Source organism: Aulonocara stuartgranti (assembly GCF_965226115.1).
Source record: "Aulonocara stuartgranti genome assembly, chromosome: 1".
NCBI lineage: Eukaryota > Metazoa > Chordata > Actinopteri > Cichliformes > Cichlidae > Aulonocara > Aulonocara stuartgranti.
Window position 1 is genome coordinate 2,081,095 of NC_138939.1, and position 12,223 is coordinate 2,093,317.

Here is a 12,223-nt window from a genome sequence, read left to right on the forward strand (position 1 = left end):
AGAAAGAAAAGCGTCTGGACTTTCTTGAAGATGTTCCACCTCTCATCTGAGAAGCTTCTGTAAGAGCAGTTGGTGGAGAGGCCCAGATTTTCCCTAAGACGTCCTCTTAGGGATCTCTTATCCGTGACCCTCTTGGGACACATCCCCTTTAGGGCTTAAAAGTCTGGGACTCTCCGCCACCAGAGCGAGTTTTAGATTCTTGACTGGAGATTTGTGATTGGCTGAACCTCAGCCTCCTGAGATACTCACAGAGCCACTCAGGTCATCATCATAATGTAACAGAATAAGTGCCCATAAATACACGTTAGTGTGTAATTACATCTTCCAACAAGTTGATGCATTTTCATCAGCAGAACCGTGATCGCAGCGGGAGCCAGTTTTGGTGAAGCCGCCATGTTGAGTACAGGGACAGATGGACGTCAACGTTCTGCCCGGTCATGTTTTACACATGTGGCTGGAGACAGTCATCATACGGCTTATAAGTTACTTTAAATTTAAACATCACAGACAGCTTTCAGACTATATCCGACTATTTTTGCACATGTTCCATTTTGTCCTTCTCCCACACACACCTCAATCATCATCCTGATCATCCTGCCTTCAGACATCACATGAGTCCAGCTGTGTTAGGTCCACTTTCCTGCTGGCTGACAGATGCTGACAGGGACTCCTCAGCAGTCCATCTCAGTATCGCTGCCATCAGAAGTGAGCTTCTCTGAGATCAGCAAGAAATGTGAATAAAACCAAACCGTCGTTATCGCCCTCTGCTGGTACTTCAGTACAGTTTCTGTGTTTATGACGCAGTCTTGATTTCTAACTAAGGTGTTTCACCACGAGCTCTCAAACGCAGGTGTGTGTGTGTGTGTCAGACCCAGGTTGTGCTGCGGCAGGCGTGGCTGGAGAACATCCGGCCGGTTCTGGTCATTAATAAGATTGATCGGCTCGTGGTGGAGCTGAAGCTAACGTCTCAGGAAGCTTACACTCACCTGAAGAAGATCCTGGAACAGGTGAGGACCCGGCTCTGTCAACCACGTTTTACCGTCTCTAACCAACACCTGCTGAGTCGTACGCTTCGTGCACCGCCGTGATTTGTCCTTGCAGGTGAACGCCGTGACGGGAACTTTGTTCACATCTAAAGTTCTGGAGGAGCGAGCGGGGAAGGAGGAGGAGGAGAAAGAGGGCGAGAAGTCGAGCGGAGACCAGGTTTACGACTGGAGCGCTGGGCTCGAAGAGGTCGATGACTCCCACCTCTACTTTTCTCCCGACCAGGGAAACGTGGTGTTTGCCAGCGCCATCGACGGCTGGGGCTTCAGGTGAGGCGGCGTCGATTCACGGAGGGAGCAAAGCTTTGTTTGCAGGCTGCAGGACGCAGAACATGAACTGAAAGACTCCAGTGCCGCGGCTCAGCCGGCTCGTGAGGCCATGATATTCATGCTGGTGTAAATTAACTGACCGGAGTCACTTTTAGGGCCACAGTTTGGTTTGAGCACAGGCTTCGGTGCTGTTGGAGTTACAGATTATTCTGTGCAGAGAGACATGAGCCTTTAATGCAGATGTGCATATATAAGCATAATATACAGCAGTGCAGGAAGAGTCTTCATTAAAACCCTCACGCAGAATAAAGGTGCACGCAAACCAGAAGGACAGGCGAGTGCGGTCAGGTTTGTTTCAGTCTAAACAGAAGCACCAGTTTAGTTTAGTAAGGCGAGTTGTGTGTGCACCCTGTGGGCTGGGTGCAGTTCAGGAAGATCATCCAGCAGATGGCGCCGTTCTTAAATGTAACATGAATACAGACCCAGCTGAGTGTTTGCCTTTCAAAGTAAAATACATTGACCAGATTTATAACTTTGCATGAATTTCAATATAGAATACAACTTTAACCCCGGGCTGATCAGCTCTGCTCAGCTGATCAGCCCGGGGTTAAAGTTCACGTCTGTGTCACTGTTAGCCTTGAACAAAGAAAAAAAAAAGCTTCTGGATGTTCATGGAGGCTGATTCTGTTTTCCAGCATCCGGCATTTTGCTCACATCTACAGCGAGAGGATGGGCATCAAGAAGGAGGTGCTACTGAAAACCCTGTGGGGAGATTTCTACCTCAGCATGAAAGCCAAGAGGATCATGAAAGGAGCTCAGGTGACACAGCTGGGAGGTTTATGTGGCGTAAGAATCACGTCTGCAGTCAGAGCTTCCTGGGATGATAGTTTCTACAGAGCACCGCGGTGTTTGAGACTGTGGTAAAGGTGACACGTTTCTGCACATGGACAGAAAAATGTCAGAGACAAGCGAGCACACTGCAGGAGTACAGGCAGCTACGCTTTGCCTCCATCTGAGGAAACGGCGTTCAGGTCATGAAATCATTGGCGAGCCAATAAAAGGCGAGAACAGTCAAAGCTGTCAGGTTTTATTTTAAGACCTTAAAGTCGTTAAGTTGCCCGTATCAGCTGGTCTTTGAGTCACAATTGATGAGACGAGCATAATAAAGCAGTTTAACATCAGCTGATGATGTTCTCCACATCACTGCAGCAGGGTTTAATTCATGTAAAACCTGAAACTGTCAAAGTTGGCATGTGTCTGTGCACCTCCTGCAGCAGCCTCACCTGTCAGACGTGCACACCTGAAAGGGAGCACAGACAGATGCAGTTAAAGTTGTGATGTAAAGGTTTCCAGTATAAAAACAATGAGAAGCTGAAGCCTTTGGTATCACCGTGTCGATGAGGTCGTTTGCATCTGTCATTCTAAACTGAGGCATCAACATTAAGCCAGGTGTTCAAAGTGGACTTTTATTCCCGAGACAAACGAGACTAAAAGCTTCAGGCAGGTTTAAGCTCAGCTTAACAGACGTGTTTGTACAGCAGGATCAGCGTGAATGCTAAACTACGTTTATGGCCTTCAAACCTGGACCCGGCCTGTCCACTTAAATGCGTCAATGTTTTATTTGGTGCGTCTCACGGTGAAGTTTAAAGTGCAGCAATTCAGACAAATAATCCACATTCAGGCCAAGTGGGCACACAGCAGCATTAAAAGGAGATTAACCCCAACTCCACCTAACCAGAGAACCCTGTGGGGGAGCCACACCCAGCAGCCTTTCTCACAGAGGCGGTCCCAGTACTCACCGAGCCGAGCACGCCGCAGTCGAGACCAACGAAGTTGCACTTTAAAAAGATTTGAGTCCAAAATGGCTCAGGCTGAGGAGGCAGCTTAAATAACCAAGACTCAACCTGCCCAGGTGAACGGCATCAGGGTGATAGGCTCCGCCCACCTCTACCCACAGCTAGCCTGCAGTGAAAACGACTCACTGATGGTATAATTACCTTTGGTGTTTTTATTCTTAGTGCCACCATCAGGTCACACTTCAGTCTTGTGCACATGCAAAGAAATAATAACTTAGAACTGTATTTATATTATTTTATTATATTGCACCTTAAACAGAGCAGGAAAATATTCATTCAATCATAAACTGACAGGTGCAGCCACGTTAAAGGCAGAAATTTATGAATCGAGGTGAAACTGGAAAAGGAAAGTTTTCAGTGAAGCATTAAAAGATCAGAGCAGAAGGTTTTTGTGCTGTTGGAGCATTTTAATGGCATCATGTGACCAATAATATCGCTGCTGTGAGGTCACTGCACTAACAGGCCGTCCAAGAAGGCGGAGCTTTGAGAGTGAAATTCAAGGATGTCATTTGGATGTCACCGAGCACTGACAGCACGTCATCTGTGTCCGAGGTCCCAAACGAGCCATTAGGGGGGAACTTCCTGGTATCTGGTGACGGCCACAGAGGTCGAATCACAAAAGTCGGTGATAGCGTTTTTGGATTTCTCCATCTTTTATATACAGTGTGTGTTATGCTCTTCTGCTCCTGCACGGCGAGAGGCTGAAGTCCCGACTGACCCGGCATGTTTATTGGATTGGACCGGTACCGGCCACGTTTCCCAGCAGACGCTCGGCTGCTGCCCCCCCCCCCCCCCCTCCCCCGGGCCCTGAATGATGAGTGTTTTGGTGTGTTTCTGTCTGGCCAGCGCTGCAGCCGTCAGGGGCGAGCGGAGGAGGCGTCAGTGCCTGCAAAACAGAGCAGCGATGGAGGGGCTGACCTCTTATTCATGCTCGCTCGTCATTCACAGGCACGCCGGCCCGTGAATGACGCGGTGAGGCTTTTTAGCAGCACACTCACAGGATGGGGATGAGCTGTGTGGGCTGACCTTCTGAATCGCAGCTGGATGCAGTCGCTGTGTGTCTGCAGAAAAACGTCCTCTGTCCTGTGTCTTGGGTGTTTTTTCCCTCTTTTCATGGATATGTCACCTCATGTTTTAGTGTTGTGTGTGTTTACAGCTCACACAGGCTTCAGTGTGCTCACCTGTTGATGTTCCTGGTAAAAGCTGGATTTCAGCAGAAGTAGATGAGAAGTGTTGCATCAGTGAGCTTCTCTGATGTTACTTTGTTCATTCGTCAAATATAGAATGAAAAGAGCACAAACATGTTACCTGAATAACGACATGAAGTCAGTGAATATTAGTTTAAAGGTGGAGTCGTGCAGTGTTTATGGTGAATGCAGTCAAAGTGGACTTTGCAGGTCCCTGCATTCTGTCTAGTGTCCAGCAGGGGGCAAGTCCTCTGATCGTGCTCTCTGATTACAGTAAACACTTTACAGTTTATGGTCTCATTTGCTAGTTTGAAGTCTTGTTGAATAAAACAAGATGCTCCTGTTTGAAATGATGCTCACAGAGAGTAAAGCGGACAATAAATCAGGTCGTGGTCATGAGCCGGCCTCCGGGCTTCAGGAACCCGTTTGCTGATGCGTGCAGCACGCCATGTTGGCCTTTTAGATTCCTGCACCTCAGACGGTCCACACTCACAGGCTGAGGTGCTCCTGTATTAATGATCCATTTCATAGGGAAGGTTTCAAAGCTGCCCCAGACACCAGTGCAGAAATCACGTAGTGGGCAGGAAGCACGATGGCCAGCATCCAATAATAAAACCAAAAGAGCAAAAACAGAAAACCTTCAAAATAAATCAGGAAGTAAAGACGCACAGAGCCCGAGAAAAAACTCACAATGAAAAAGTCTGATGTGGCAAATCCAGCAAACGTCCTGAGTGGTTCTGGTTCCAGGAGGTCTTTGCTCCTCTGCTTTGTTTCTCGTAGGAAAACGATTCCTTGCACTGATCAGATTTTCTCCTCCGTGTGCGACGTCCCTGCAGGCCAAAGGAAAGAAGCCGCTGTTCGTGCAGCTCGTGCTGGATAACATTTGGAGCTTATATGATGCGGTCGTCATCAGGAGGTTGGTTAACTTTTATTATTTCAGTAAAATAAGTTTTTATGAATAACCTTCTAAGAAACACGAGGAGGCAGCGATGTTCCACAGACTGTTCTCAGCTGCCAGGACGTTTCCACACAGAAGCTGTGATGTTCTCAGGACAGGTGGGAACGCGTTCCCGACCCCGCGGCCGTAATGGAAGAACTTTCTCTTTATTTAAATCCCCAGAGACAAGGAGAAGGTGGAGAAGGTGGTGACGTCACTCGGGGTAAAGGTGATGGCCAGAGACTCGCGTCACTCCGACCCCAAAGTCCTCCTGTCTGCCATCTGCAGCCAGTGGTTACCCGTTTCCCAGGCCGTCCTTTGTATCCTTTGTCCTGTGAGGTGAGCGCGTCCCTCGGCAGGACGCCAGCACGACATCTTTGTCCCGCCTGTCCTCGGTGATCTTTAACACGCGCTGCAGCCATGGTGTGTGAGAAGCTCCCCAGCCCGTTAGAGATGGCGGCCGAGAGGGTGGAGAAGCTGATGAGCGTGGGAGCACGCCGCTTTGACTCGCTGCCCGAGCAGACGCAACACCTGAAAACAGGTATGCACGTACACGCACACGTACACGCAGTATTTGTTTGGGATTTCTAACCAATGACAGGAGCTCTTTTGTGAGCATGCTTCTGCACGTCCCAATCATCTGTGCAGATCGATGGTGACTCCTCCTCTGGCTCGTGTAGCTCTGAGCGAATCAGGACTACTGACACCATATCAGCTGTTTTGCTGGCCCCGCCCTGAGGAGTCGCCGTCTTCTTACTAACCTCCTGCTCAAACACATTTTTATAGATTTGTTTTTACTTTCTTTTATATTTTTGCCTCTTTTCGCTGTCGCCTCGTCCTGGTCGTATTCAGCCTCACGTTGGTATCAAACAGGAAGCACAGCCTTCAGATCCTGCATCAGCTGATTTCATTTGCCTGACTTTGTTTAAGGCTGCGTTGTGGTCGGCTTCAGACGCTTCAGACTAATCTGACATTCGGCGGAGCCTCGTCATGCAGTCTGTGATCACAGCTCCTTAATAATCACCATTAGATGCTTAAAATCAGTAATTATAAAGAGTTATTGTTGAACCCACTGATAGCAGCTGTTTGCAGTGACCTGTCAGTGACCGTGTGGTGGGTCAGTGGCGTTAACGTCTCGCAGTGATCATCAGGGCGACGGAGGCGCTGTAACGTCGGGCGTGTGGTCTGTTTGGATTTCGTGTTGTTGTTGAAGCAGCTCGCTGTTTTCAGCTGTCGCTGTGTGTTTGACTCTTTTCCTTCATTCCTGGTGTTTCCCAGCATTCCTGCAGTGTTCGAGTGAGGAAAACGCTCCTGTCATCGTCTTCGTGTCCAAGATGTTTGCCGTGGACGCCAAGGCCCTTCCTCAGCACAGACAGAGGTAGCTGTGTGTCTGTGTGTGTTCATGCAGGGGTGTGTTACTGAAAGTAAAACAGTACTTATTTAGTCAAAGCTCTCACCAAGAAGCGTCCTCACCATCAGAAGAATTTCAGCCTGTGGCCTTTTAGCTTCAGCACTTTACTTGGTGCTGACCTCGAGTGCTGCAGTCTCATTGCCTTTGAAACGGCTGCTTCAACATTGCAGAGCAGGTGTGAGCCGCTGCTCGCTCGCTCGGCTAGTCGCTGTCTTTAAGACATATTTGGTGCATCAAGCGGCTCCTGTTTTATTTCCGAGGCGTCGCCACAGCAGAAATGCGTCCTGATGTAAGCCTGAGTGTCTCCGCTGCACAGCGATAAACTCTCAGTAACACGGGGTCAGTCGATGAGTTTGCAGGTCAGTCGGGTCAAGCTGCCGTTTCCATGCAGCCTGTGGAAACAGTGCGAAAACATTTGATGCAGTCTCTGGGAAGTCGTTTGTGTTGGCACCACGAGTATCACAGTACTCCGACCTCTGACCTCTGACCTCAAATTAAAGGCGTGAAAGGTCAGGTATTCATAAAATGTCTTTTATTTTTAAAACTCTGCTGCTTTTGTTTCTGACGGCAACATCAAGGGAAACGATGCTGATATATGAGGATCCTGGATGTCACGTCTCACCCTCCCACATGTCTGTGATTTATGACTTAAATATTAATATTAAAGAGCTTGGAAAGAAAAACTCAAGCAATTCCTTGAATTCAAGGAACTTAAGGAGGTTCCAAACTCCTATGTCAGTAATTATTATTTATTAATGTTTTCTGTTTGTTTACTTAATCATTACTTTTACTTTTTTATGAGTGTGTGTGTGTGTGTGTGTGTGTGAGTGTGTGTGAGTGTGTGTGTGTGTGTGTATTCATATCTTTGTGGGGACCAAAAATTGAAAGTTTACCAAACTCGTGGGGACCTAAATGCCCGTCCCCACGAGTTTGGAGGCATGTTTGAGACTCAAAATGTGTTTGTGGTGTCAGGATTACAGGTCGTGGTTGGGGCCAGGGAAGCATTATGTCCCTGACATGTCCTCACTATGATATGAAAACGAGTGTGTGTGCGTGTAGCCAGTAGGTGGCGCTGCTGTCGCGCCTCGTGGATGTTTGGTGTCTGGACGAAGGCCCACTGTCTGTATTTTGAGGATCATAAATGCGTCTCCAGAAACACAGCTGATTATTTTTGCTGTTTATTGTGAAATCAGTTCCTGTAGCACACAGTCAGAGATGAAAATACTTCCTGTGAAAGCAGAAGCGCGTAATGACACGAGGAAATGTGTTTCCTTGTAAAACACCCATCATCTGGAAACTGCTCTGTTTTAGCTGCACGTATATTATCAGAGAGGAGTGAACGGTTCCCGTGCTGGAGGCAGAAGCTAGCATCAGAGCGTGCTGTGCCTGGCTTCCTGCGGTGCCCTCTGCGTCGCTGGAGCACCTTTACCTCCAGTTTGTCTCTTACTCCAGGAGGGTTGGTGGTAGGACACAGCTGTTGGCCCTCTCCCGTCCGTGCGTCCTTCTCGGAGGTGAACTGAGGGTAAACCACAAACCCCCCAACAGCCAGTGATGGATGGAGCCGTCCTGGCCTATCCTGGCCCGCCTGTCTCTTCTTAGGACGCGAGCGCGCTTTAATATCACACAGCTCCCTTCCTCCATGTCTGGCCCATTAATCTAAGCCCGGTGTCACCGAATCTGTCTTCAAGCCCTTTATGAAGATGGGAGACAAGGTCTTCGACTTCCTGCAGCGAGATGAATAGCGAAGCTGTGTTCGAGCTTGAAAGGCTAGGATGACGAGTTGCAGCGTGGAGTGGATCGCTGCCACGGCTCATTGGAAGCAGATGCTTACAGGAGGCTTGGATTGATGTCGAGGAGTCATTACAGCGTTGGTCCCAGTGTTGGTTTAATGGCCTGGCCTGCGGAGCATGTGTGTAAGCCATTAATGGGCCAGAGTGAACTCGTTGTCTTCGCTCTGCCTCATTGTGCACTGCAGACTGATCTGCATTCGCTCAGTTGTGGCAAAGCTGTAAAAAGCTCTAATGCGATGTTGTGAACTCCATTACAGTGTTCCTCGACTAATTATCGTAGCAGCTAACCAGTGTGACACGAAGACGCTCCGCACATTCCTGTTTATTAGCTTGGGTGTCGGGTCATTTGGACGGTCAGAAACGAGCGGGCTCGCGCGGTTGTTCAACTGCCCCGCAGGACGTGATGATGCGATGACGTTTGGCTGCTCCGGAGTCGTTTTATGCCACAGAGTAGCTTTGACTGCAGGAGGTTTCCAGTTCAGTTCAGGATGATTTTGCATTTTGGGCCTGAACGTTCGCTTCGAGCGCTTCCAGGGTCACGGGAGCCCTCCCCAGCCGCACACAGACACACACTCCCAGCTTTGGCTGTGGCCAGATGTTGGATTAGAACCCCGGACCGTCTTGCTGTGAGGCAACGGTGCTGACCGCTGCACCACCGTGCCTTCTATTATTACGTTCAACACGTTCTAGTTTTCAATTTTAATCCCTTCTCTTCATCACGGTTTGTGATTTCAGCTTGGATCGATCCTGCCACGTGATTGGCTGATGTTGTTGTTAGCTGCGTTGCATTAATGTGGAAATCGTGGGTCGATGTTAATGTTTAAAATAGTTGATTCTGATCAGTCGACCCAGAGGATCACCAGCAGCCACTCGCAGCTTTGTTCTTCCACCTCATCCTCAGAGGGTTTAATGATGGGGTCTCCACCAGTCTGAGCTCCATCAGCCGAGTGTATTTTGGGGTTGTGAGCATATAGCATACAGCATATGCTCCATTCCTCCGCCTCTGTTTTCATCTTCTTGATCTGCAGCGTTTCTGATGCAGAGAGATTCAGCCTCAGCTCTCAGCTTCCTGTCACAGTTCTGATCCTAATTGCAAACTGTAGCAGTGCACTTCCAGTGGCAAGCAGAGGAAAGGAGATATAGACAAGCTGTCAGAGGAGGCATGGAGGATGAGGACTAGGAGGTATGTGAAAGAGAGAGAAGGAAGGAAGGAAAGGCCATCTGATATTGTGAGGCTGGAAGGAAAAACCTGTCTAAAGTCCCGGCTAATGAGCTGCGGGAGCTTCTTTCCTCTTTGCCTGCAGCAGGCGTGCATCCTCTCTGCTGACATCTGTGTGGCGGCTGACGGCGCCTCATAAACATGTTGTTCGTCACCAACACTCAGGTCCTGGCGCTGTGGGTCACCTCCGACCCAAAATCAGTGAAGTCTTTGACACGAAAAGTTCTGAAACACGGAAAACAAACGACTGAGGCGTCTGACTCTCAGACTACGACACGTTACTTTATGCCAAATAAAAATAGAAGCAGTTACTGTGAATTATCGGCCCATCGCAGCCCTGATGACTGAGGGCCGCTGACGATTCATGTTCATCCAGGACTGCAGGAAAAGAATTCATCTGTAAGGGAAACGACCTCGAGCGGTCGACTCCTGCGAGTGAAAAAAGCGTCTGATAACTCATTAAAGGCTTACCTGTAAAAACCCTTAACATTAATTATTGTTGGATCCTGACTGAGGCGGCAGCTTTAAATCATTAACGGAGTCGCTGCTGCGCTGCCACTTGTCTAATTCGCACACAGCGCTTCCCTCAAAGTGGAGACGCGCGTCTCAACAGCTACTGATGCACTCAGAGCGAGGACAACGATCCCCCGTCGCACCCGCGCGTCTTTTTGCTCATCTCGAGGTCCCAGTGGCCAACCCGCTCGCTTCTGTGAAACTCAGGACTGTGATTGGACAGAAGCATTTACAACACAGAGCAGAGGCAGAGACGGCTCGGTGGCTTCACCTTGTTTAGTGTCAGGTGCGAGGGACGGGCGCAGAGCTCAGGTGCAACGAGCTGCTGAGAATCTGGTAAAAATTGTTAATAAATGCTGAAAATGTGGATTTTTGGACCAGAACTTGAGATGAGGAGGAAATGAGTTCAGGTTTGAAGCGTCACTACTGGCTAACAATGTGCACAGACATGGCGACATAGCGAGGGCGTGACCTGCAGCGTCCTGCAGCGCGCCCAAAGCTCACGGTTCTTTTTCTCAAATGCTGCATGCATGAAATGTGAAATGCGTAAGTCTGCCATGCGGCTGCTGTTGCAACTGGAACGACACCGGTGACAGTGCAGACACTAAAATGATAAAGATTCCTGACATGTTTTTATGCATAAAAGTTGATGAATTTGTTGAATTTCTTCCTATTTCGACTCTTTGCAACACCAGTAAGAGAAAGTCTCACATGTCGGACATGAGCTGCAGCTTTTTCCCAAAGAGCTGTGACATCACGTCCTGTCATCGCACCTCAGCAGATTCGCTGCGAGCCACTGCGTGCTAGTCCAATCAGTGATGGCTGAAAGTCATGTTCATTAAAAAAGACAAACAGTGCTGCGCAGCAGGTCTGATCAGGGTCAGAATATCTGGACTCGCGTGATCTGATCCGACCTGACCGCTCACGCTTTGTGGCTCCTTAAACTGTGGACAAAGAAAACTCAAGTTTACTGTCACAACTTCCTGCCACAAGAGCTTTCTACGCCGTGGTTGCTGTTGAGAAAAACCCTGCAGTGTATATATGTGGAGTCCATAGCAGGGGCAGTCGGCATAAAATCTGTGCCGGATCAGATTTCTGCCTAGGATTGGTCGAGGCCCGGGGTAGCACTGACCGCCACTGTGCCGTTGGCCAACAGGTAGCAGTGGAAACGCTGTAGATCTCACCCTGGGTCAGCACACCTGAATCACGTGATTAGTTCATTACCAGGCGTCTGGAGAACTTCAAGACATGTTGAGGTCATTTAGCCATTTACATCAGCTGTGTTGGATCAAGGACACATCTAAACCTGCAGGACACCGGCCCTCCAGGCCTGGAGTTGGACACCCCTGACATGCAGGGACTGTGCCGGGTCACGGATGTAGTTAAGGACATGTGGTGGATGCTCTCCTGCTGTGGAGCAGCAGAAAGAAGCCTGTGAAGTCTCAGAAGTGCAAATCTATTCATTTAACTGCATATGGACTTTGTGAACTGCTTTGCTTTGACATCGAGGATTATAAAACCCGCTAAACAAACGAACCCAAGTCCCAGTCCAGGCGCTTCTTTAAACCTCAGTGAGCAGGGTCTGCCGAGGCCCTCGGTCTTAACATATCTTAACAATTGGGGCGATCGTGGCTCAAGAGTTGGGAGTTCGTCTTGTAATCGAAAGGTTGCCGGTTCGAGCCCCGGCTTGGACAGTCTCGGTCGTTGTGTCCTTGCCTACTGGTGGTGGTCAGAGGGCCCGGTGGCGCCAGTGTCCGGCAGCCTCGCCTCTGTCAGTGCGTCCCAGGGCAGCTGTGTGTGAACGGGTGGATGACTGGATGTGTAAAGCGCTTTGGGTTCTTAGGGACTAAGTAAAGCGCCATACAGATACAGGCCATTTACCATTTACTCGTCTAAATCCTCCATCCAGCTAAACAGCGGGCTCTGAGCTTTATTTAGCCTTTAACTTACTCACTGTGCAGCTTTCATGCAAATGTCAGAGCAGATATCATCAGAGT

At 49.0% G+C, this 12,223-nt stretch overlaps 1 protein-coding gene across 2 annotated transcripts in view; it reads left to right on the forward strand.

Moving 5' to 3' along the window:
• Positions 1-12,223, forward strand: part of efl1 (elongation factor like GTPase 1) — a 73,969-nt gene that overhangs the window by 1,910 nt on the left and 59,836 nt on the right. For both annotated transcript variants that reach the window (XM_082540133.1, XM_082540134.1), the window contains exons 5-11: positions 870-1,007; positions 1,102-1,313; positions 2,009-2,132; positions 5,193-5,272; positions 5,477-5,613; positions 5,712-5,834; positions 6,572-6,671. In XM_082540133.1, the coding sequence (XP_082396259.1) occupies positions 870-1,007; positions 1,102-1,313; positions 2,009-2,132; positions 5,193-5,272; positions 5,477-5,613; positions 5,712-5,834; positions 6,572-6,671 (914 nt within the window). The remainder of the gene's footprint in view (positions 1-869; positions 1,008-1,101; positions 1,314-2,008; positions 2,133-5,192; positions 5,273-5,476; positions 5,614-5,711; positions 5,835-6,571; positions 6,672-12,223) is intronic.